The sequence below is a fragment of the Convolutriloba macropyga genome, chromosome 3, assembly GCF_964194025.1.
Source record: "Convolutriloba macropyga chromosome 3, txConMacr16.3, whole genome shotgun sequence".
In the NCBI taxonomy this organism is placed as follows: domain Eukaryota; kingdom Metazoa; phylum Xenacoelomorpha; order Acoela; family Convolutidae; genus Convolutriloba; species Convolutriloba macropyga.
This window is the reverse complement of record NC_134470.1, coordinates 33,929,948-33,955,529: the sequence shown is the minus strand read 5'-3', so window position 1 is coordinate 33,955,529 and position 25,582 is coordinate 33,929,948. Positions and strand designations below refer to the sequence as shown.

At 34.9% G+C, this 25,582-nt stretch overlaps 1 protein-coding gene across 3 annotated transcripts in view; it reads right to left on the bottom strand.

The window, feature by feature from the left end:
- The window catches only part of LOC142337024 (uncharacterized), a 175,348-nt gene that overhangs the window by 8,728 nt on the left and 141,038 nt on the right, over window positions 1–25,582 (bottom strand). For 2 of the 3 annotated variants that reach the window (XM_075386056.1, XM_075386057.1), the window contains exons 13-16: window positions 6,683–6,826; window positions 6,109–6,201; window positions 5,656–5,699; window positions 214–380 (exon numbers count right to left, since the gene is read on the bottom strand). In XM_075386056.1, the coding sequence (XP_075242171.1) occupies window positions 214–380; window positions 5,656–5,699; window positions 6,109–6,201; window positions 6,683–6,826 (448 nt within the window). Of the gene's footprint in view, window positions 1–213; window positions 381–5,655; window positions 5,720–6,108; window positions 6,202–6,682; window positions 6,827–25,582 lie in introns of those variants that run through there. The other variant, XM_075386058.1, reaches the window with a different exon arrangement.

The following is a 25,582-nucleotide window of genomic DNA, read 5'->3' as shown; positions in this document are numbered from 1 at the left end:
TACTTATGATCTAATGCATCGCCACCTTAATGAATTTTTGGTGTAAAATATCTCGTCTTTAAGAAAACAAACCGTAAATCTTGCAAAAATTGACAGCTTTCAGCTGCATTCACAAAACATGTTAACGGAAGAATCTTTTAACAACTATTCAGTGTAATTCCACTATCATTTTTTGACAAACATTGATCCGGGAAGACCTTTTAGCCATCTAACCTTGTACTAGTCTCTGTAGTTTCATGTAGAACTGATTGGCATCGTTGAACTTGGACATGACTTTGAGGTCACTGCTGATGAAGGAAACTTGCTTGCCTGTGGCCACTCTAGCTCCTTGCATTCTACCACCCTGCTTCTTCAGCTCGCCCACAACATATCGCATGTGGCTGAAAAGAAACTAGTAAGAGCTTAGTGCTTACTCTAGAAAGAGTGCCTATAGTGAAACATTAGCTCATCAGTTTTTGGCATTTTTTTAATTCAAAAAGTTTTCACGCGGTCAAGTGTCACTATGTCGGACGTTCGTTTGTAAAGAGTTTTCCTATGTCCAAATATTCATGTGTTTAAAATATATTGTCTATTTCCAGACTATCAGGCGTTCAAAAATATCTATGTCAAGACTACCGTGCGTACAAAATTACCTATGACCAGACTTCATGTTCAGACAACGTCCAGGCTTCACAACGTTCATTTGTGGTTCCAGACAGTGTAATTTTGAGCGCACGGCGCCCCGTGGTGAATTAATTTTGGTCTGGACACCACCCTTGGAAATATGGACAGTTCAGCCTGGGTATCATTAAAAACATAGTTTTGAGTGAATGACATTTATGTATTTGAATACAACATTGTCAAGAACCGTCTGTTAGCTTTCAGCTGTCAAACATTCGTCCTTCCTTTATAAAGAGGTACGTGACCCAAGTGACCTCTAATCAAGCTCACTCTAGGCCATTCCACTTTGGAGCAACCTTGGCAGATGTTCTCTCCAGGTCAATCTGCAGCGAACTATGTATGCTCAAAATTTCATAAATTAGAGTTCATAAAATGTTTCTGTCATGGATAAATAATAGTCGCCATCGTTAGCGTGAACCAAATTTTGAGTTACTTAAAATTAAATGTTGATATAATTTTATCAAAAAACAACAAATTGCATTTTCAATTATTTTGGTAAGAAAACAGATTTTCACAGAAACTTAAAAGTTTAAAAAAGCATCAAGTGGAAATTTATTGTTACCAAAAAACGGAACCAAAATTAGAGTCAATTACCATGTTTTGTCTTTTTAGGCAAGAAGTTCGTTTCACATTATTTTTTTTCATTTGTCCCATTTTCGTTCAATTTTGAATTCAATACAAGTTAAAGCAACCCTAACAAAGAGATATCTTCTTTATTTTTAATATGTAGGTTATAAATCCAACAAAATTTAGTTAAGTTTTTATAATTATTTTTTTGAATAACTGGCAATTTACATATAAAATAAATCAAACTGATTGGTTCTTGTGTATTTGGTGATTTTAAGCTTTAATGATTATTTAATCAAATGAAAAAAGAAAAAATGAAAAGTCAGCAAAAGCATCAGCTGAATAGAACGGAGCACTGTTGAAAACACAATTTTTTCTACGTTCTGTAAAATATTGTTTTCTGATGCTGTTAGTTCTACTCGCAATCAAAGTTTCCACTCGCAATCAATGCAAGGAGGCATCAATTGGAGCCTTTAGTTTGATTGTTTTAGAAAGCAATTTGAGTTCCTCCTACTCCTGTAAGAAGAAAAAATGCTTCTAATTCATTTAAAAAAATTGCATCGTCTTATTTTTTTGAAGCAAAACATTGAAACGAATCCTAACGACTTTGCATTGAATCACATATGAAACCATCTGGACAGTGCCTGTGGCGATAAGAACAGAGATTTCTGAATAAAACGTTTTAAAAAATGTATAAAAATTTTTGTTCTCTATGCAAGAAGTTTTTTATTGTTTTTTTTGCATTTGAATCTTCCTTAGAAACTGCTACAATAACTCTAATGTTGAAATCAATTCACTTGAAATAAGATATTTGTTAATATTTATTAATGAAAGCAAAATTGTACTTGCTTTCTCTTAAAATTTTCAGTTAACTGAAGTAAATAGTTAACTTTAACCCATTTGAAGATCTTAAAGTATAAATTACGTTCAAATATCAGGAATACTTAACTGGATAAGAAAAAAATAACAGCCTTTTCATTTTCAATTGTTCAGTCTCAAATATCCATCGTTTGGTCAAAACCATGAATTTTCAACTGAATCAGTTGTCATATGAAGTTTGAGATAATGGTTTTTTTTGCCATTGCCCTCAACATTTGATGAAACCTAATCACTCCTTTAAAGTTTTGTTTCATCTTTCTCGTAAATTGAAAAATGTATATCACTTTTTTCTTAATTTTCTGGAAACACCGTTTTCTGCTTTATAAGCACATCAAAAAGTAGTTCGATTGGTTCTTGTTTCCCTTAAACCCCTTCCCAGAAATCATCTACAAGTACCACATCTTAAAGTTATTTAATTAGGTGCGCAGAAAAAGGAAGAAACTAAAAGATTTTCTTTTCTTTTTCCTACTATAAAAGTTTTTAAGTTCTTTTTTCAATTTCTGCCTATCGTATTTTTCTCTGTTGCATTCGAAAACTGTTGAGCTACGAGTGCAAGAGAAAGAGTTCTCGAAGAGTAGAAAAGCCACATTTTTTCGTGTTTTATTTTGACTTTGAATACTCGTTGTTTAATAATTTCAGAAAAATTTCACTTTGTTTTTCGTTCTTCAAACAAATTTAAATTATGATTTCACCATTATTTTCTTGATGCTATGCATTGGCATTTCATTACAACCAATGTGGTAAAAATAGTCTAGTGCTTACTCTAGAAAGAGTGCTAATAGTGAAACTTTAGCTCATCAGTTTTTGGAATTTTTGTTTCAATTCAAAAAATTTTCACGCGGTGAAGTGTCACTATGTCAGACGTTCGTTTGTTTAGAGTTGCCTAGGTCCAGACATTCATGTGTTTAAAATCTCATATGTCCGGACTATCTGGCGTTCGAAAATATCTATGTCAAGACAATCGTCGATTGAAAGATATTTATGTATTTGAATACAGTATTGCCAAGAACTTGCTGTTAGTTTTCAGCTGCCAAACATTCGTTGTTCATTTATACAGAGGTGCGTGACCCAAGTGAACTCTGATCATACTCACTCTAGACCTTTCCACTTTGGAGCAAACTTGGCAGATGTTCTGTTCAGGTCAATCTGCAGCGAACTATGTATGCTTAAAATTTCATAAATTATAGTTCATAAATTGTTTCTGTCATGGAAAAATAATAGTCGCCATCGTTAGCCTGAACCAAATTTTGAGTTACTTGAAATTAGATGTTGATACAACTTTATCAAAAAACAACAAATTGCATTTTCATTTATTTTGGTAAGAAAACAGATTTACACAGAAATTTAAAGTTTAAAATAGCATCAAGTGGAAATTTCTTGTTACCAAAAAACCAAGTCATTTACCATGTTTTGTTTTTAAGGCAAAAAGTTCGTTTCACTTTATTTGTTTTTCATTTGTCCTATTTTCGTTCAATTTTGAATTCAATATATGTTAAAGCAACCCTGACAAAGCGATATCTTCTTTATTTTTAATATGTAGGTTATAAAAGCAACAAATTTAAGTTAAACTTTTATATTTTTTGAACAACCAGAAATTTACATATAAAAAATATCAAACCAGTTGGTTCTTGTGTATTAGGTGTTTTTAAGCTTTGATGATTATTTAATCAAATGAAAAAAGAAAAAAAATAAAAAGTCAGCAAAAGCATCAGCTGAATAGAACGGTTGAAAAACACAATTTTTCCTACGTTCTGTAAAATATTTTTTTCTGATGCTGTTAGCTCCACTCACAATCAAAGTTTCCACTCGCAGTCATTTCAAGGAGTTGTCAATTGGAGCCTTTAGTTGGGTTGTTTTAGAAAGCGATTTGAGTTCGTCCTACTCCTGTAAGAACAAAAAGTGCTTCTAATTCGTTAAAAAAAATTGCATCGTCTTATTATTTTGAAGCGAAACCACTCCTAACAACTTTGCATTGAATCACATATGAAGTCATCTGGACAGTGCCTGTGGCGATACGAATTGATATTTCTGAATAAAACGTTTTAAAAAATGTATATAAAATTTTTGTTCTCTATTCAAGAAGTTTTTTTATTGTTTTTTTTTTTGCATTTGAATCTTCCTTAGAAACTGCTACCCCAACTCTAATGATGGAATCAATTCACATGAGCTAAGACAAAAAATTACATAGCATAGCTTTAGTTTGAGAAGTATTTTAACAAAAAAAATATAATCCTAATTTGAGTTTAATACTTATTAATGAAAGCAAAATTGTACTTGCCTTCTCTTAAAATTTTCAGTTAACTGAAATAAATTGTTAAATTTAACCCATTATGAGAACTTAAACTATAAAATACGTTATCAGGATTACTTAACTGGATAAGAAAAAAATAACACTCTTTTCTTTTTTAATTGTTCTGTTTTAAATATCCATCGTTTGGTCAAATCCATGAATTTTCAATTAAATCAGTTGTCATATGAAGTTTGAGATAATGGTTTAGCGCAATTGCCCTCAAAATTTGATGAAAACTAATCACTCCTTTAAAGTTTTGTTTCATCTTTCTCTTAAATTGAAAAGTGTATATCACTTTTTTCTCAATTTTCTGGAAAAATCGTTTCCTGCTTCATAAGCGCATCAAGTGTAAGAAAAGTTGTTCGATTGATTCTTGTTTCCATTAAACCCCACCCCAGAGATCATCTACAAGTACCACATCTTAAAGTTATTAAATTAGGTGTAGGAAGAAACTAAAACAGAAATAGGAAGAAACTAAAGATTTTGTTTTCTTTTTCCTACTATAAAAGTTTTTAGGTTTTTTTTTCAATTTCAGCCTATCGCATTTTTTTTTCTGTTGCATTCGAAAACTGCTGAACTACGAGTGCAAGAGAAAGAGTTCTCGAAGAGTAGAAAAGCCACATTTTTTCGTGTTTTTTTTGAGTTTGAATTCTGGTTAATTAATAATTTCAGAAGAAAAATTTCACTTTGTTTTTCCTTTTTCAAACTAATTTAAAATATGATTTCACCAATATTTTCTTGATGTTATGCATTGACATTTTATTACCACCAAATTGTTAAAAATAGTCACCTACTCTTTCAAAAAACTCTTCGTTTTGAACCTGCTATAATGATTTGTACTTTTTAAAAAAATGAGCAGTAGCCTGAGGGCTACAATATGATGTTTCTCTTTTTTTGCTGTGCTAAAACTTGGAAACAAAATTGAAAATTTGACTGAGGACAAAAGTAGCCCGTCAAGCATATATATGTTTCCCAATTTTTGAAATGATATTTGAACAAAAACACCCTCTGGACATCAAGAGAACCAGAGGGTTCTCTTTGACATTTCTTGGAAAAAATCTCTCGAAATTAAGGCACTTTACAGAACTGATCGAACTCCTTGTTTTCATTAAAAAGTGTTGGAAAAATAATTTATAAGGACTAATAGACATGTAAAACTTGTTTTTAATGTTGCTTAGTACTTGAAAACGAAAAAAAAAACTGATATAGACTTGGTGAAAACCGACAATTCTACTCTGAGAACGGACAATTTGACTCACCGACAGTTCTTCTCAATTTTTGAGAGCCACTTCTTTGCGGCCTGAACGTCTCAACAGTTCCTCCCTGAAAGGATTGTGATGAAAGAGAAATCTGCATCGTGTTGATTTGGTTAAATGTACTGATGTCATTTTTTATAGATATAATCAAAATTTGCATATAATTCATCAACAAAAATGATGTTAAGAATTTTTTAGTCTTAAAGGAATGCAGAAAAATCTTTCTGTGTAGTTCAATTACTATTTTATCTTTTTCGCAGATATGTAAACTTCAATGCTAAGAAAGTGGAAGTAAGAAAATTGTGATCCAAAAACTTTTAACAGAGAACGTTTTTCTCACATTTTGCTCGAACAAAAAGGGGCCTTCCTGAGGTGAGTTATGGAAAGTGTTCCTGAGGTGAGCTATAAAACGGTACGGCAATTATGGGAGAATATATATGGGAGGAAATGTTCCTGGTTGACTTGCTGCATGTCATTAATGTACTTTCTGTTCTTCCGAGGCTCAGCCATCACTTGCTTCAGAAAATGTGAAGTTGACCGAAGATCACTCTAAAATGCATAAATCTCATATCAGCTATTAAAATCTTGTTTGTGGAAAATTCATTTTTTTGTTTTAGTTTTGTACGAGCAATGTCGTGCAAATCAACTTTGTTTTCCATTTCAGTCATTCTTCAATGAAGTGAAACGTGACAAGTGAAAAATAAAAACATAATGAATACTGTAAAAGCTTAAAATTTTTGTTTGATAGTTGCTTAAGAAACCTTCTAAAAACCTGTGTTCAAAGGTGTTAGCTTTTGCAAGAAATATTTGTGCTAACAAAAGGAATATCATGACTGTAAAGATCATGACTACAATCATCGATAATCTTGCTTAACCGCTCAAGGATCGCCAAATAAAGTTTTTATGCGATATGAACATTTGACCTACGCCATGAGAGACTTCAACATCGGTTTCATGAACTGTTAGATATGACATTTTCACAAACCATCTCAGTTTTCGAAACATTACAAAATACAAGGTAATAAAGTACCTCCAGTTGGTTGAGAGCAACATCATTGTCTTGTCTCTGTTTAACCATTATGCTCGCTTCCACTGTGCTCAACTTCAGTTCACGCGACAATTGCCATCCTTTCTCTTTCACGTCTTCTAGAATGTTCGACCGCCTATCCATAATCTAGGAAACATTGACTCTACTCATTTTGCACCCCAAAATTATATATGGGATTAGAGTTTTCTTTTACCAGTCCTACATTTTCCGAAGCCATTTTTAGTCGGACAATATATCCTGCGGAGTGATACAATTGTGGTATCATTGAAAAATTGAGTCGAACTTTGAAATTGACTCTTGAATTTTTGTTTCATTTCTCGTTGAAAAATTTCGTAGAAAGTTTCCATTCTACGATATCAAGTATAACTATTAACTTTAGCTGATAATTAGTTAAGGATATTTAATCCTTCGATATGTAATCATACTTTAACATGAAAATGCTACAGTAAACGCATTCAAAAGAAAAGGATACAACCTCTACGGTAAAAGCATTAAAAATAAAAACGATTTGCAAAATCTTAATTTGCAAGCTGAAACAGAAAAACGCTTTAAATATCAACTTCATTAATACAAAATTTATCCTGCTCCAAAAATTCTTGCTTATTACCACCTAACATTAATTATTTGTTTCTCATTGCAAAATTGATTATATAGTCCCAATTTTTAGAAATTTTTGGTGAATTTTAAAAATAGTCAACTTAATTCAACTTAAAAAAATTAATGCAGCCAGACTTCATAAATATAATGTGGCTACTTGAAGAAAAAATTGCTTAAAAAGCAGTTAATGAAAAGCAGTCGATTGTATATATAAAAAAAATAAATGACGATTAACAAGTTCTATTTTTAGCTGCAGAGCTTTAAGCTAATCGTTTTTGTTCTTCTGTTGCATCGTCGGAGAGCATTTTTTTTTGGTTAAGACTCCACAGACGGTAATTTTCACAAGGGCAATTTTTTTTCTTCATTCTCAGGACTTCCCTAGAGGCTTTAAGCGGTTTGAAGTTGATTTGCGTATTTATTTCTTCAATGATTTACCCTGCCATGTTAGTTGTTATTGAAACTAATGAGGGTCATTTGAGACCAGCCTACTATCTTAGAGGTCACTTAACGTCCCCTATAATTTTATGACTTCTGATGATCAACATCCAGGTTAAAAAGAAATCAGCAACAAATATTCTTTCATGTCAATAGTTCCTTTAAATAGGCTACACAGGTCACTTTGGCGACACTCACAGCTCAGATCACTCTCTATTGATTTTTTTTGCGCTAAAGTCCGCAAATCTTGTTTCGGCTATTTCCGGTTCAAGCTTGTTGGTAATTTCAAAAATTGAAATGAGTGAAAACGATTTTTCAAAAAACAAGGAAGAAAACACGACAAAGTTGTCATAATAGATTCATGAAATTTCATTTCGAAACTCGTGTTTTTAAATAACTAACAAAAATGCTCTCAATCAAAAAGTTTCCGATTCATTTATTTTCACTTCCCAATTCTACTGCAATTGCGACGCCTATTCTGTCACATTTCTTCACAGAAGAGATGCAGAATGAGATTTCTTCCTTACTCCTGTTTATCAAATTGGAGTCATTATTGTGCTTATCATTTTGAGTTCTTACGTTTTTTTGTTATTGACTGATGTTATGAAGTCTCTTGCTCTTACAAACATCTTATAGTAATTGATAGACAGTAATTTAAGGCTAACTTTTAGTTGCTAAAAGGCAATGTCGAAGAGAAAACCGAATGGTTCTCTTTGATCGCCATTTTCTTACAAAAATTTTAGTGCCTATTGTCCTAGTCATTTAATAGTAATAGTTATAGTTCTAGATCTAGTTACAGTTTGACACGTGAGAAAAAAAGAGAAGAAGGGAAAAATAACAAAAGGCAACACACAGAACTCAACGTAGCAGCCGCAGAATACCGCTAAAAGTATAACTCAGCAAAATATTGCAAAACAAATTGTCTTGAGCAATAAATAACGTGTTACTGTGTCTTGAACTAGAAATATTCCTGATTAGTAAACTGTTACTGTGTCTTGTATTCAAAATATTATTCTTGAGCAGTAAATTCTGTTACTGTGTCTTATATCTACGAATTATTGGAGCTGAAATTCAACTGTTACAACCCCAACTGGTATTCTCAACTTGTGAGTACAAACAGCAAAAGCCAACTTAAGTTTAAATTTAAATATTTTTGAACAAACAGGTCTTAGACATATATCTTTGTCTTCGATTTACTTTTTCCATCGGATTGAACTTATATACGTAAAGAGATCCCGTATTGTGTGATCTGTAGCAATGCAGTTCAAATTGATAGTTGAAAAAATTAAGATTGGCGAAAAGTTACGAACTGAATAGTTAATGTAACGGTAAGTACAGCAGAACGGATATACAGTTACAAAAGCAAACTGCATAAACGAAGTATCCGGACAGATTTTGTAACCACTCAGAACGACCTGAGCGGTGTAAAACTTTCTTTGTGAAACACAAGGAGAGCAGCCGTTACATTTGGTCCGCCGTCCCGGACAGTGGAATAAACTGCTGTCCAATCCAACAGTCGAAGTGACAAAGTCCGACGAACGAGAACAAAAGCCAACGAGCAATTCAACAACGCCAAGCCAATTAGGCAAAGCAAATAGGAACGTTGAAAAGCAAAACTCAATTAAAACAAACAAACAAAGGAGCTGTAGAGTTTCAAGCTGCAGTCTCGAAGTACACAAGAAGTGACTCCGTCACAGAGTCAAAGCGTTTTGGATCGACAGATCAACAACTTGCGAAACAACTGGTTTGAGAAAGAAAAAGAAAGTTTTGAGCTCGTTAAGAATCGAGATCGACTATGCAAAATCAAGACTCTTTATCAGCAGATACTCCAATTGGAAGACAAAGTTCGAAAACTCGTGAATAAGAAAGCTGAAACTCTCCGAGACCCAGATATTTCGTTAAAACGCAAAGTCGAGACAGAAAAATACTTTCAATATTTGAAACAACTGGTTTGAGAAACAAAAAGAAGGTTTTGAGCTCGTTAAGAATCGAGATCGACCAAGCAAGCTCAAGACTCTTTATCACCAGATACTCCAATTGGACAAAAAAAATCAAAAACTCGTGAATAAGAAAGCTGAAACTCTCCGAGACCGAGATATTTCTTTAAAACGCAAAGTCGAGACAGAAAAATACTTTCAATATTTGAACGCAGAGTGGTTACCGTATATCCCCGGAAAAACAAACATGACGGATCAACAGAATCAAACCGTTCAATTGACAAGCGATGGAGAACCAACCGCCGCTAAGAATTCACAGTCTGTTGTAAGAGTTTCTCAACGAAGTGTTGAAAATGGAAACCCAAACAAGGACAATGATTCAAAGGCCTCCTCTGATAAACAGGCTAAAAAGGCAGAAAAACTTGCGGCTTTAGAGAAAGACTTTGCAGCAAAACTGAGGTTGAATAAAACTGAATTCGAATTGAAAGGGAAACGCTTGAAATGGAGATGCGACTTTTTGAAGAAGAAAGTGCACTGAAACTGGAATACGAGAAAGAAGCTCTTGACGCAAGAGCATCAGATTCTGATGAAAGTGCAGCCACTAGTGTTCGAAGTAGATCGCCATTCAATTGGAAAACCCGAAAAACAAAGATGTTTCCGGTTGGCTCGATAACTCGGATAAATTCTCCAACTTGCACGATTATAGTTTCGAGCGTACGAAAACCAGGATCGACAACAATTATCACAGGGTAAGCTTCAATCGCGAAGGTGTACTTAAATCATGGTCACCAAGTGGAGAGCGTGCCAGCGCAGCCTGGGAACAAGACAAGTTTAAGCGCAATAAACCAATCAGTAGTAGTCACCTAATTTGAAGTTGAGTTCTTTCAACGGAAACCCCCTAGAGTGGCCGGAGTGGTCGAATATGTTCAAAGCAACGGTTCACCATCGCGATATACCCAGCTCAGAGAAAATGAGCCACTTGAAAACTTTGATGACAGGTAAAGCAAAGTCAGCTATATCAGGAATGAGCTATTCGGGAGAGTTCTACGCTCAAGCGTGGGAAAGAAGGGATAGAAGTTTGGGTGACCTTATCTAATTGTCGATGCTCAGCTTAACATATTGCGCAAACTACAACCAATTCGAATGCACGACTCAACGGCTATAATTAATTACTCAATAACAATCAGCAACCTAGTTAATGTACTAAAGAAATACAATTATTCACATATTGAATCAATGTCTCTGCAAGTGCAAGTTCCTGAACGGGATAAAAGCTGCCTGAGAATCTTGTGGCGACCAAAAATGAACGAACCTGTGCAAATTTACGAGTATCAACGTCATGTTTTCGGAGCAGAGTTCACCAACGTGTGCCAACTAGGCCCTGAAGCGAGTAGCCATCGATAACGAGGACGAGTTCCCAATTGCTGCAAAAACAATCCAAAACAACTTCTACATGGACGATTCAATCCAGTCAGTCGAAACACCTGAAGAAGCAATCAAGGTTTTCAAACAACTGCAACCTCTTCTCTCAAAACATGGATTTGAACTGAAGAAGTGGATCACCAACAGCATCCTGGTAACCAACGCAATCCCAGAGGACTTCAGATCAATCAGCAAAACAAAGCAGATTGAAGTAGAACCCAGCAAGGAAGGTTCATTCGTGCTTGGGCTTCGTGCTTGGACAAAAATGGACAACATTGGGACAAGTCAGTGGAACCTAACGAAGAAGAGGAAATTCTGAAAAAGAAAGACCGGCTTCCAGAAGTAGCAGAAACCAGCATTGATAGAAGATACTTCAGCACAGCCAAAGACAAATGGGAACTTCATGTGTTTGCCGACGCATCTGAAGACACAATGTGCGCGGTAGCATACCTACATTCAAAGCCCAAAGAATACTCAGCAGACTTAGCATTTGTAATCGGAAAGTGCAGAGTTGCACCGATGCAACACTTTTCCATACCACGCTTGGAACTACAAGAAGCAGTGATGGCGGTGAGACTTAAAGAACAGATAGTGAAGGAACACGAAGTGAAGATTCACAGTTAAAACTTTTGGTCAGACTCCACTACTGTTCTGCAATGGGTTCATAGCTCCCACCGTAAGCAACAGGTGTTTGTTGCAAACAGAGTTGCTGCGATTTTGGATACAACTAATGTTTCACAGTGGAATCATGTGAGTGGTATTAACAATCCAGCTGACATCGGAACACGAGCGATCGATGTTGGCGAACTTGCAACGAGAGAACGAATGGCCTGAACAGATGAGTTTAACATTTGCTTCAGACGAACAAAACGACCAAATGGTCTTCTCAGCATAGGTTGAAGAGAAGAAGCTGATGATGCAGTGGGAACGTTTCAGCATTTTCAATCGACTTGTAAATACAATGGCATACGTACAGCGCGTATTTAGAAAACACAAACCGTCAACAAAAACACTAAGTGTTGAAGAAAGAGAGGGTGCACAAGCAAGCATCTTCAGACTATTGCAGCAAGAACAGTTTGCTGAAGAGATGAAATCTCTCAAGGTTGAAAAGGAAATTCCAAACAACAACAAAATCCTCCAGTTTTTACCATTCATAGACCAGCAAGGAATTATTTGCGCCCAAGGCAGAATAGATAAAAGTCAATTGAACTTCGAAACCAAGCATCCAATACTATTACATTGCAAGCACCATAAAGTTGAATTATTCTTGCAAAATGAACATAATAATAGTCATCACGAAGGTACCGAACATGTCAGAAGCATAGTTCAGCAGAAATTCTGGATCCTAGGCATGCGAAATGCTTTGAGATCGATCAAAAACAAATGCTTTAGATGTCGAAAGGGAAGTGCCCAAACAAAGGCACCAGTAATGGCAGATCTACCTGAGGAGCAATTGGTCGCATCAACAGTGTTCTCGAATGTGGGCGTAGACTATCTTGGACCATTCACAGTAAAATTGGTCGAGGAAACGAAAAGCGTTGGTGCTCTCTGTTCACATGCCTTATTGTACGTGCGGTACATATAGAGATTGTACCAAAACTAGACACTGATTGTTGTCTGAACGCAATTATGCGATTCATTGCTCGAAGAGGCAAACCGGTCAAAATGATTAGCGATAACGGGACAAACTTCGTTGGAGCTGAAAAAGAACCGGCAGAGTATATAGTAGCATGGAACAAGAGGCAAATTGAAGAACATCTGATTCAATAAGGTATTAATTGGAAGTTCAACCCACCTGCAGCACCACACTTTGGAGGAGTCTGGGAAAGACTGGTAAGGAGTTGCAAGAAGGCAATGTATGCAGTGCTGGGCAATCGATCAGTCACGGAAGATGTTCTGTCAACCACGATGTGTCATTTTGAACAGACGCTGAATGCTAGACCGCTGACACAGGTCAGTTCTGATGCTACCAACTCGGATGCTATTACTCCAAACCATTTCCTACATGGCAACAAGAACCTTTGTTTACCGTATCTATCAGGTGCAGAGCAATTTGTTGATCATAAAGAGCTCTTCCGACAAACACAAGCTTACGCAGACCTCATCTGGGACGTAGGCAAAGAGTACTTGCCAACGTTGAATAGTCGAAAAAAATGGTAGACCACAACAGACAGAAGTCTTCAGCAGGGTGATCTTGTGTGGTTAGTGGAAGACAGTGAAAAACGTGGATATTACGATCTGGGTCGAAAAACCGAAACCTTTGAAGGTTCCGACGAAGTGATTCGATCAGCAACAATCCGAACGAAAGATAGATACAACAAGAGGCCAGTAGTGAAGCTCGCTCCAGTACTACCAATGGACGAAGATGTTTTCACGAAGCGAAACAGGGCCGGCGATGTTGGAGCTGATCTCGCTAAGCTTGCGTAGGTGGGAAAATAGAAACAAAACACTTTCTGTTGTCCTAGTCATTTAATAGTAATAGTTATAGTTCTAGTTCTAGTTACATTTTGTCACGTGAGAGAAAAGAGAAAAAGGGAGAAATAACAAAAAGCAACACTAAGAACTCAACGTAGCAGCCGCAGAAAACGGCTAAAAGTATAACTCAGCAAAATATTGCAAAGCAAATTGTCTTGAGCAAAAAATAACATGTTACTGTGTCTTGAACTAGAAATATTCCTGAGCAGTAAATTGTTGCTGTGTCTTGTATTCAAAATATTATTCTTGAGCTGTAAATTCTGTTACTGTGTCTTGTATCTACAAATTATTGGAGCTAAAATTCAACTGTTACAATCCCAACTTCTGGTATTCTCAACTTGTGAGTACAAACAGCAAAAGCCAACTTAAGTTTAAATTTAATTATTTTTGAACAAACAGGTCTTAGACATATCTATTTGTCTTCGATTTGTTTTTTCTATCGGATTGAACTTATATACGTAAAGAGATCCCGTATTGTGTGATCTGTAGCAATGCAGTTCAAATTGATAGTTGAAAAAATTAAGATTGGCGAAAAGTTATGAACTGAATAGTTAATGTAACGGTAAGTACAGCAGAACGGATATACAGTTACAAAAGCAAACTGCATAAACGAAGTATCCGGACAGATTTTGTAACCACTCAGAACGACCTGGGCGGTGTAAAACTTTCTTTGTGAAACATAAGGAGAGCAGCCGTTACACCTATAATAATGTAGACTAGCTCTTTCTTCATTAGTTTCCACTGTCAATTGGTTTATGGGGTCTAAGTAGACGCAACTAATATAAAAAAGGGACCAACATTAGATTTGAAGCATCTTAAATTCTCATATTTTTTCATTTATCGTAATCCATCCTAATTTCTTTTTGTTTTGTTTCGAGAAGGCTTTGTCACTCTATAAATAAGTTTTCTAATGGACAATTTAAAATAGGTTAATCTCTTTCAACCTTTCAACCTTCTATCAGTCTCCTTGTCAGAAGCAGCAGAGAACAAACTCCTGTAAGTTGTGCATAAAAACCTGACATATCTTCAAAAGATGCATTATTTGTTTAAGTTATACTTTTCTATCCTAGGAGTCACCTATCCTCGAGAAACAAGAAAGTACCAGAAACTGAGATGTAGGGGACGTTCAGGTTCGAAATTTAACAGAAGCAAAAAGTGTAATGGTTAGCAAACTAGGCTTGCAAATGAGAGGCACTGGTTTAATAATCTTTCTTAGAAGAGTAAATGAAGCCCTTAAAACTAACTCAAATTAAGTTTAAACCTGAAAAATTTGAGATAAGTTTTCAATTCCGAAACAGTTGGGTCCTTTATGATTTCATTCCAGAAATGATTTTCTATTGTAGCATTGAGAGCTTGCTTTTTGTTGATATTCCGCCTAATTGCAAGAGAAACTCGTTATACCAATCTATTGTTTTTTTTTGAAAAACAGTTTTGAATTAAATTTCTTTTGTTCTTATTCAAATGACATCTTGTTTGTACGTTCATTCATATTAGCAATAAGGATAGCTAGCTTGAGTTTATCAAAAACTGGTAGAGCTGCTTTTAGAAGCCTCAAAAATATAATAAAGTGATACTTTTTGAGAAAATCGAATGGTAAAATTTTTTGTTGATTTTTGAGATCAGTGGTCATGTCAGACTTGTTTCTTTTGAAAAATGCTTCCTCAGTTCAATTGTTTATTTAGAGTAAACATAATCTGTTTTTAAGTTTTGAGAACAAAACAATTGGGTATTTGGGTAATGCAGATGACTTAAATCTATGCGTTCAATAAAACAGATAGATCTAATTGTTTTTTGGAAATGCGTTTTCGATGGAGTAAATGAACATTATACCATCGGCCAGTTTTCTTTGTACATTTTTCTACTTCCTTATCGAAAGAAAGATTACAGTAAAGATGAACTGCCAAGTATTTCACAACTTTTTTCTCGAGAACTTTACATCCGTTACCAAGTTCTTAAATTTTGTTCCTTTCAGGGGCTCCAAAATTAATTAATTCGGTTTTGCGTTCATTTACATTTTCCTCATTCTTCTGGAAAAAGAGAATATGTTTAGCAAAGCTTTCTTCAAAACGTAATTTTGATACAGAAAATTTTTTTCTTATGGAAAAAGTATCATCAATTTACTGGATATTGTTGAAATTCAAATCAGTATCATTTTTCATATCACTTACATATATGTTGAAGAGCAGTGGCCCTATAACACTACCTTGTGGTACTCTAAGGTTGCCTGCTATCCATAATGAATCATACTTCGACATTTTGAGGCGGTTTTCTAATTAAGATTTGTAAATTGATTTCGCCTGTTCATGAAAATGTAAAAACTCAGTCTGTTTAGAAGAATGGAATTTGATATCGAATCAAATTTTTTGATAGTTCTAAAAAAGCCTGTATTACAATGTTGGTATCAAATATGATTGTTTCAGTTCAATGTAGAAGAGCATATGTAATTGACATTTTTTTTCTGTATCCAAACTGTCTGGATGCCCACAATTTAATGCTGTCTAAAAAAGCTATTATTCGATCCTGTGCAAGCATTTCGAAAATTTTTGCCAGATCTCTAGTGAGCGAAATTGCTTGATAATTTATAGAATCTTCAGGATCGTCTGTTCTGAAAAAAATCCATGAGCGCGCTTAAAGTTGCTAAAAAATTTATGTTGGAAATCGGCTTGGCATTCTCTTGAGGCCCCAGCTGGAATGAGTCATTGACCCAACGGCTTTTTAACAATTAAGTTTTTGATTACTTCAAATGTCCCCTTTCTTGTCGCAAACGTCAATAAAAATTTGTTATTGTGGCACTTCGCTTTGTTACAGAATTGATACCGTTCTTTTAACCAACAATTCACCTAACTCTGAAGATTTATAGTTTAGGAAATTGGCAATATCTTTTCCATTGGTCAAAATCGTTCCGAAAAGTCTCAGTATTTCTCTCTGTGTTCTTTCACTGTTTCTGAACTGGCTCATAGGTTTTTATCTTTCTATTGCTCGTATTCGGTTTTGAAACTCACATAACAGATGTTTTTCATTCTACTATAGTCGTTGATGTCCAGTGTTGATGTAGCGTTAAAATGTCTTTTATCTTATTGGCTATAGCTGTTAAAGTGTGTTGTCGTCGGGTATGAACACTGTCTGCTGCGGAGCATGATTTACAATTAACGTTTCCAATGCTGATTAAAATTTTGATACATGACTTTAGCGTTTTCCGATGTGTGATTTTATCTCTACTTTATCATTCCAACATTTAAATACCGTTCTTAGAGTACTATGCTTTATCGGTCACATTTTCGACAGCTTCTTTCTTCTTTTTAATGGTTTCGCCAATTAAAGTAATTGCGGCTAAGTGCTAATTTTTGAGAATAGAATCTAGTGTTTGTCAAATCTAGTGTTTGAAAATTTTGAAAATAACATATTCTATAGGCGACTTTTCTGTTGTTGCTAATGCCGTGTTCGAATTCAAAAAACGTACTGCAGGATCAGATTCTCAAAACATCAAAGTAATTGATGTTGTAGTCTTCTAGAAGAATTTTTACATTTTCAAGTGCTGTTCTATCTAAACCCAGTGCTAGTTCCTCAAAAACCAAATTTTTTTATTCTTTTTTGGACAATAAGCCAAACTTATAAACCCAGTCTCAGAGTTAATTTTACTCTCTACGACAAGACTTTAAGAACATCTCCTACATCATTTCGCACTACTTCTAGTTGAAAGTTTTTGGGAACCATGAAAAGAATACCACCACTTTTATTTTTGTCTTGAAGATCAGTACGTCGGTCGCATCTGAAAGACATTAGGTCTTTTAAGTGCATCAACCAGTTAATCAAACGGAAATTTGTTACCTGATTTCAACCATGTTTCTTAGACTTCCAAATCACATTTATCAACCAGATCCGACAGAATATTCTTCAAGAGCAACCCTTGTCCGCACGCTTTGAGTAGTTCGATGTAAACATTTTACTTGACTGTTGTTTTTTTCTCATTAACTTGATAAATTTTGTGTAACTGAGAGGCAACCTTGGGTCTATTTCTACCTCATCTGACACGAACAAAAACAAAATCTAAAGACAAACATCAAGTAAAAAATGTCTCATAGCGAGCATGAAAAAATTATCTTCTTTTTTGCATAAGCACTTTAAGACATACACGATGAGATTTTTATGGGATTCATCAGTGTAGCAGTGAACACCCAATTCTTTTTTGATGTGATTATGCACAAATTGAGCAGGAAAATAACGGGAATTTGATTCTTCAATTCGAAACATTAAAAAGAAACGAGACAAATCGAACCAAGAAGAAACAGCAAAACATTTTTATCGACGTATATTGAACTCCCAAATAACTGTAACTCTGTCTTCCATGATTGCGGTATCATTCACAGCTAATAAATATTTTGATGTGGGAGAGACTGACAAAGCACACAATTTTTGGAAAAAAGGGTACACCTGATATGCAATGGAAACGCAAATCATCACAACACAAACTATCATAGTTTGGCAAAGCTTTCATGATGTCGTACACGTGCGCAACTTTTAAATTTTTATCTCCTGCGAATGCATTCATCTTTTCATTAAAATTTTAGTGCACTCGTTTATATGTTCATTTTTGGGCAGATTCCGAATTGGCGGTATTTGCATTAGTACACTGTTTTAAGCGATAGCGTGTTTCGCGGTTCATCAGCCAAATTTCTATATTTCTCAAACGGCTCATCAATGCTTCTGTTTTTCTTTCGGAATTTATTTCGTCCCATCCTGGCAGATCTGTTTTCATCACCAGCCATTTTTTTAACTCTGTTCTTGATTCGGTTCATAAGTTCATCGGTTCGTTCGCCACTGTGAAACGAAAACAGCATTGACCAAACGATAAAAGTGTAGTGAAAGGTTTGATAGAGAGGAAAATTGTTATGATAAATTGCTCCGACAGTAATTGGAGTCAAAAGGTCTTAAAAATTTTTGTTTTTTTCGAGAAACTGTGCAGATTTGTAAAATTAAGAATAAAAATGAAGCGCTTCATTTAATTGTTTTTGAAACCAAGCAAAATAACAAAAAAAGGTTACAAAATAATAAAATAACACTGAGTAAATTTCCGTCTTTGAATTTTATAGATCAAATTTAATTAATCCTCTCATTTGGCCTTTACGTCATGCAATATAGTATAGATTGAGCTTAACAAGGTTCTAAATTTGGAGCTAATTTTTAGTAAATTAAAGAGAAAACTGCAGTTTTTGGACAACATTGACTAAACTGACCAGATAGTCGAAAAACGAACGACCATGCTGCAAAACTATATCTAGAATGTGAAAGGTTGCGCAACCTGGACACAAGTTCAAACCGTCTTGAAATTCTTTTGCGCAGTTATCACATTTCAATTCTTTTCTGCTGCATTGGTGAAAAGTAGTATCTAAGTAAGTTGTGGTGAAAACTTGCATAAACTTGATCAAAAACTAACCCGGGTCGAACTCATAAATCAAAAGGCCTTAAAATTAAAACTCCACGTAATGCTGTCTACGAAAACTTTTACTCATAAAAATTTCATTGAAAGAAAGTTTTAAAAAATGAATTTCATAAAATAATCTGGAAAAGTGCGAAAACAATGAGCTGTAAAATTATTGCAAAAGAATGAGCAAGTAAAAAACCCAAAAATTTTTTAAGGGATCTGGTATTTATGGGAAAGTTGCAAAGTTGTACTCACTGAACGCTTTACAGAAATTTTTTCCGGATAGAAATGAGAGACCATAAGTTTACAACTTTTATGGAAATCGCTGATCCTGTACTTTAATTAGGCCAAAACCTCAAGAAACGAATCTGTGAATCGTTCTTTGAAAAAGTCATAGTAAAATTTCAATCAGATGCTATCAGTGAGACTTTTTTTAGATTGAATCTTTGCAACAAATCAACAATCCACTTAAACTAACCATTTTTCTTACATTGCAAGAAAAATATTCAAAGTGTTTTCCCTTGTTGTTTAAGGAGTTCATGAGATCTCAAGAAAAAAACCAAGTTGCAGTTTTACCAATATTTTAAAATTTTTTTGATTTATGAAGTCAATCTTCCGTATTATGAAAGTTGTAATAGTGAAATTTTTTGTCAACCCCGGGAAAGACAGGAGCAAAATATATCCTTTTCCGCAATTGATTGGGAAGTTTTTAAAAGCCCTAACAAAAATTAACAAAACTGATAATATATTTTTATTACAAACATGACGGTATACTTGATATCACAAACATTGCGGTATACACTGATATGTTAACCTAACTATTGTTCTGAGTTTAACTCACTGAGTTGAAGCAAAAATGAACTGTATTACAAGAACTTCTGTTGTTCAAAAAATTGCTGCAACAATTTGTGATTCGATGCAGCGAGTCCATTTATTAGCGGGACTGTGAAACATATTAATGCGTCTTTATGGACTTTTAATGCAATATTGCGGGCTTATGAATCAATCAAGCTGGCTTATTATTCGAGATATGGCGACGAAAAGTGCAACACAGACCTTGAATTTTTGTCGGGGAGGGTACTCTAACCCCTACAATAAATTTTCCATTCATTTTGCTTCCACCTACGCCCGTATGATTTACCTGTTTCTTTTCCTCCACGATAGATGACCTGAATTCGTTTTTATAGAGCAGTCGCTTTGTTTCCTTTTGAATCTGAGGCAACACTACGTTCCGATTGTCTAAACACACCAACTCTCTCATTAATAGAAAAATATATGAAATAATTGAAAATCTTGGTCTAAAACTGTTAACAATTCTTTTCAGGTCACCTGAAAATTTTCTGCTGATATTAACGGGGTTCTTTACTTTCTCGGACGTTACAGTGGGCTCGGGGCAAGACATTTTGTAACTAGCATAAAAAGTTCTCAACTGCCTTAGCGTTGCAAAAGCAGAGATCCGCTAGAATAACCTGATAGCTGTTTCTTTCTGACCTCTTCGCTGTATTTAAAGCTCTCTTTGACGTAGTTCAAATTGTACTCCAAATGCTTTTTCCTAGCTTCCAGTTTACTTTGTATTACTTTTTCTTCCTCAATCTGTTCACGCAGCCACTTAGCGTTCTTCTTTTCTCTTATGTGCCGCTCACGTGTTTTCACAAACTCCAATTCCTAGAATTTTAACCGATAGCTTAACTATGAGTTTGATACTAACTATTTAACTAAAACTATAACTTTGTAAACTTAAAAACCAAGCAGTTAAGAACATCACCCAACAGAGGAGATTTTAGGGATAAAGGATGCCATTGTGAGCCATTTCAGAGAAAAACCGCCTGATATTCGTCAAATCTTTTTTATTAAAACTTCACTCTATCAAATTTGGCTGGGCTGCTACAGATCACACAATACGGGATCTCTTTATGTATGCCAGTCAAACTTGACAAAAGATATAACAAATCGAAGGCAAAGATATATGCCTAAGACCTGTCTGTGCTATAAGTCTCAATTTAAAATAGTTGGGGGGCAGAAAGTATTTAATTTATAAAAGAGTAAATATAAAATTACAGCTTACTAATTACCAGTTGTGTAGTGGTGAAATGGAGGTGAGCTGCTGGGCGATCGTTCACTTGGGTGTTTCTTCAGTTATGTTATTTGTCGAAAAAGAAAGTTATAAAATTAAATCTGGAATCATTTGTCTAAGTTATTAAACAATTTTGTTCGACTATTTTATTGTTAAAGTGAAGTTAAATTTTGAGAAAAATGAAAGCAGTTGTCTGCTGCTTGCTTCTGGGAGTAATTTCTGTCTCTCTAATTTTATTCCGTCCCACTTCGCTGAGAGAAACAATAAATCCCTCTCAGCTCCGTTTGGGCCAATAGGGGGCGAATCACAAACTCACGTTCATAGTGAGGTGCTTCTTAATTTTCCTATTGGCCGAGAAGGCAAGAGAATTAACTCTTTTTTATCTCACGGAAAAATTATTGAAACTCCAAAAAATAATAAAAATCTAAAAAGCTGAGAGCATCAATTATTGATTTCGTAGGCGCCTGTTTTCTGCTTTTCCCCTCTTCTAAAACCGCAACAATTATGGTTTTCTTGGGGGCTTTTTATGAGACTCTATTGTCTTTTCCCCTGAAGCAATCTGCTTCATCTTTATTGAACTTTGGGGGAAAGATCTGCATTGCAACTGTCAAAAGCAGAAGTAATTTAAATCAAAAGAAACTGTGGTTTTACAGGCCGCCTACGTTCAACAACGTACATTTTCTATCCTGGATATAAGCGAGGAGATCCAGGCCTAAAGTTGTCTTATTTAAATAAGTCGAACTGAGTTGTTTAAATACTTGTGTACTGGTAGTCTTAACAAGCGTTAGTTTATTTAGCGCGCGGCAAAAGAATGGTTAATTAGCGCCTATATACGTTCGCTCTAATGCGGGATTAATTATCCGTTCATTTGTAACGGCTCTCGTAATACTACAACTCCATATTCTTGGCTTCTTTTCCTTCTTCATCTTCGCTAACTTTGCTGGATCTATTCCCCCCCCCCCCCAGCTTGTGCATTATTGTTACATAAAAACGTGCCATATAACAATACATAACTTGTAACTGGGGGTCATAAAAAACAGGGGGGGGGGGGGGGGGGACAGAAAAAGATAATTTTGATCAATCAAAATGTTTGCCTCAATTTCGAAACCTAGCCGGCAGATTGCCCGGAAAATATCCGCAACAGACCAACACTGGAATTGAAACAAGCGGAAGAACGCAGGGAAGATAAATTGACCAAATATGAAATTCTTAAATTCTAATGGTTAGATTAGAAGTGCAGTTTTTTATGAAATGAAGAAAGAGGCTCTAAGAGCGACTCTGTTAAAATTAGATTGCCGAGGAAAACTGAAAATCAAGTCCTCAAGTATTAGACCTATATTTTGGAGCACATTATTGACGTTCTCATACTGAATGTTTTTAAAGTTTAAACTTAATGAACTGAGTCCCGAGATAAGTCAAAATTTACCCAGAATTTACTGAAAAACTGACAACAAAGAGAATAAATATCAACGTCACGTACACCATTTCAATTGTTGAGCGGTAGAATTAATTGAAAAAGAATTAAAAAGAGAAATGGTCGTAAACCACCGATAAATCAACATTATAGAAAAGCCTAGCATGACGAGTCATCAATTCCAATCCAATGAAAAGATGAAAACCATGAACTTATTTCAGCCAGATCGGAGGAACAACTTTTTGTGGATATCAAAGCATATGTCGGTTCAGAATGGAGAAAGAACAAAACAAAAAAAATCTAACGAAAACAACTTCGTTCCTAGTAATGTCAAAGTCAATCAACCCAACAACATCTACTTACTCCTACTCACAGTCGATTATACGCGTCCTCGAAATCATACCCCAACTTTGATGAAAACTCACAAAACAAAGGGGTATGATAAAAAAAAACAAGAAAAACGAAAACGTCGATTTTCATTTATGTCTTTTGGTTCAGGAGCATAGAACATATACCAATATTTTAAAACCCTCATAAAAAGCAAACCAAGGGCCAGCATTTGAAAAGCGCATAAAATTAAAGAGACAAATAACTCATTGATGAGAATAAATGAAAAGAACGAAACGAAAGAAACAGCAAAAATCATAAATGCGTTAAAATTTTGTGGGGAAAATCAATGTTATTTAAAGTGTCTTTTCTGAACATAACTCAAGTCAAAGATTACAAACAAGAGGCATCATATGATCAGAAGACATCTGATCTCAAAATGACTAAGTGAAAAGAAAACAGAAGAAGCATATGTCAATTTAAGGTCATTTTTGCCTCATAACAGAGCCAGTAAGGCTTATAATTGACGATTTTCTTTGTAAAAAACTTTCAAAAGATCAACAAATACAAGTCACTAATACTTTAAAACACATTAATATCCAAAAAAATCACTATTATCATATAATAATTTATAGCAGAAAAGTCAAAAACATTATCTGCATATTGAGGGCTCAAATCAGTTTGCAAAAAAAAACGCTTTGCAGCTCCCTTTACTACTCTAGTTTGACTAAAATCAGTTCTCAATTTTCAATTTTTTTGGCAAATTATTTATTATTATGCGTTTGGACAGATCTTAAGAGGACAGCACCAATACAATCTATATCATTTGGACTGTTGAAAAATCAATGAGACCTATAATGGCATCGCTATCCCGCTGCATGGCATCGCTGACAGAAAACATACTATATAAGACAAGCCAATCAGAAAAGATCTTTCATTCTAAGCGAACAGTAAGTGTTCACTATTTTGGTCATGAGTGCATGCATAAAATCTTATAAGTAGATGAGGAAACTTGAAATGGAAAGGGATCATAATTTTTTAAGCTTGAATGTTCCAAATTGCTGAATCGATTGTTTAAACTTTACTTTAGATGCATACATGTTTCAGTGATCTTCTAAGCTCCTTTTCTTGTGTTTTGTTCACGCGGTATTTTACAAGTAGCTCATCTTCATTCTTCTTGGCTTCTTCGAACTCGCTCTTCGCTGTCTCAAATAACTCGTGAGTCTAAAATGACAACGTAAATTCCGCTAAACTAGAACCCGTTAATTTATATAATAGCTTATGGTGAAATAATATTAAAAAAGCTAAGTTATGACCACTTTTGCAATTCCGCCGTTCCAATCTTCCATGAAAGGAGAGCTAGTTGTTTTTGTTCGATCTCTTGAACTAGGGAGTGCTTTTAGACTTGTATCACAACTTTTATCGATTAAATTTATTAACATTTGAATCTCGTTAGTTACTTTACGTTGCTACTGTCTGTCCCATATCAAAAACGAAAAAGTGGAGGGGAACTACAGGAAACAACTATACAGTGAAACCTTTAATCAATGGATAATAAGGGATATTCAAACAATTATTGTGAAAAATTTCAATTATAGTGATGGAAGAAATCCTTCTGTTTAATCGATTGTTATTAGCGATTCTAAAATAAAACACACTATAACTAGAACCAGGGAAATGAGATTTTTTAAAGTCGGAATCATGAGACAGCGATAGATATCAGTTGGATTTAAGGTATCAGGCCCTCAGAATGCTGAAAACTATGATTCGAGTGCCGATTAACGCAACAAATTCTCCCAAAAAAGTTCTGATTTTTTAAAATTAAGTTATGGGACGTTTACATCATGCAGCTTTAACAGAGCATTATGGTAGTCAATGGCTTCCAACTCGTTCTCTTTGATCTTGCTGCCAAAGTTCTTGAGCAAATGGGCCGCTGCCTTCTCAAAGTCTGAGTGCATTTCCCACCTAAATGATAACAATAACTGATGAACCTTCACTATCCGGGTCGAGATGTCAGCGCCGTTTCAGCGAGTTACTTTATAAAAATTGCGCTGAATGTGCTAAAATTATGTAAGAAATGAGCTGAATGCGCTGAAATGCGTTTTTAAATGAGCTGAAACGCGCTGATTTTTCAAAATTTTTAGCGCAAAAATCTTACATAATTTTGCGCTGAAATGCGCTGAAACTTTTTGAGAAATGTAGTCAAATTTCAGCGCATTTCTTAAAATTATTTAGTGGATTTAAACGCTTTTTGACAACGATTCCTCAATTTTGAACCGTTTAGTTTTCCTTATATAACGATTGACTTTTTCTTAAAAAATGTGCTGAATTTTCAGCGCATTTCTTACATTATTTCAGCGCAATTCTTCTTAAACTGTCTATTAATATAAAATTAAATTAAATAGGAAGAAGTTCAGGAATCTTTGGCGTACCGGAGAGCACGGTTCAATTCTCAGTGATAGCTATTTTTTGAAAACCCAGTGATTTTCAGCGCGTTTCATTCAAAGTTTCAGCGCATTTCAGCACATTTTAGCGCATTTTTATGTCAGGTTTTTGCGCTGAAATTTTTGAAAAATCAGCGCGTCGCAGCGTATTACATAAATTTTCTTGACCCGGGTATGGACATTCCAACTTTCCAAAGTGACCTGTGATGTTACAGAAAAGACGCACTGTTCATTTCTCACTCAATGACAACATGGGTCGCCATTTCTTAGTAGTCATACGAGGATCAGATGTGACATCATACAAATCATAGCGTATTTCCTAGTGCGATCCTTGT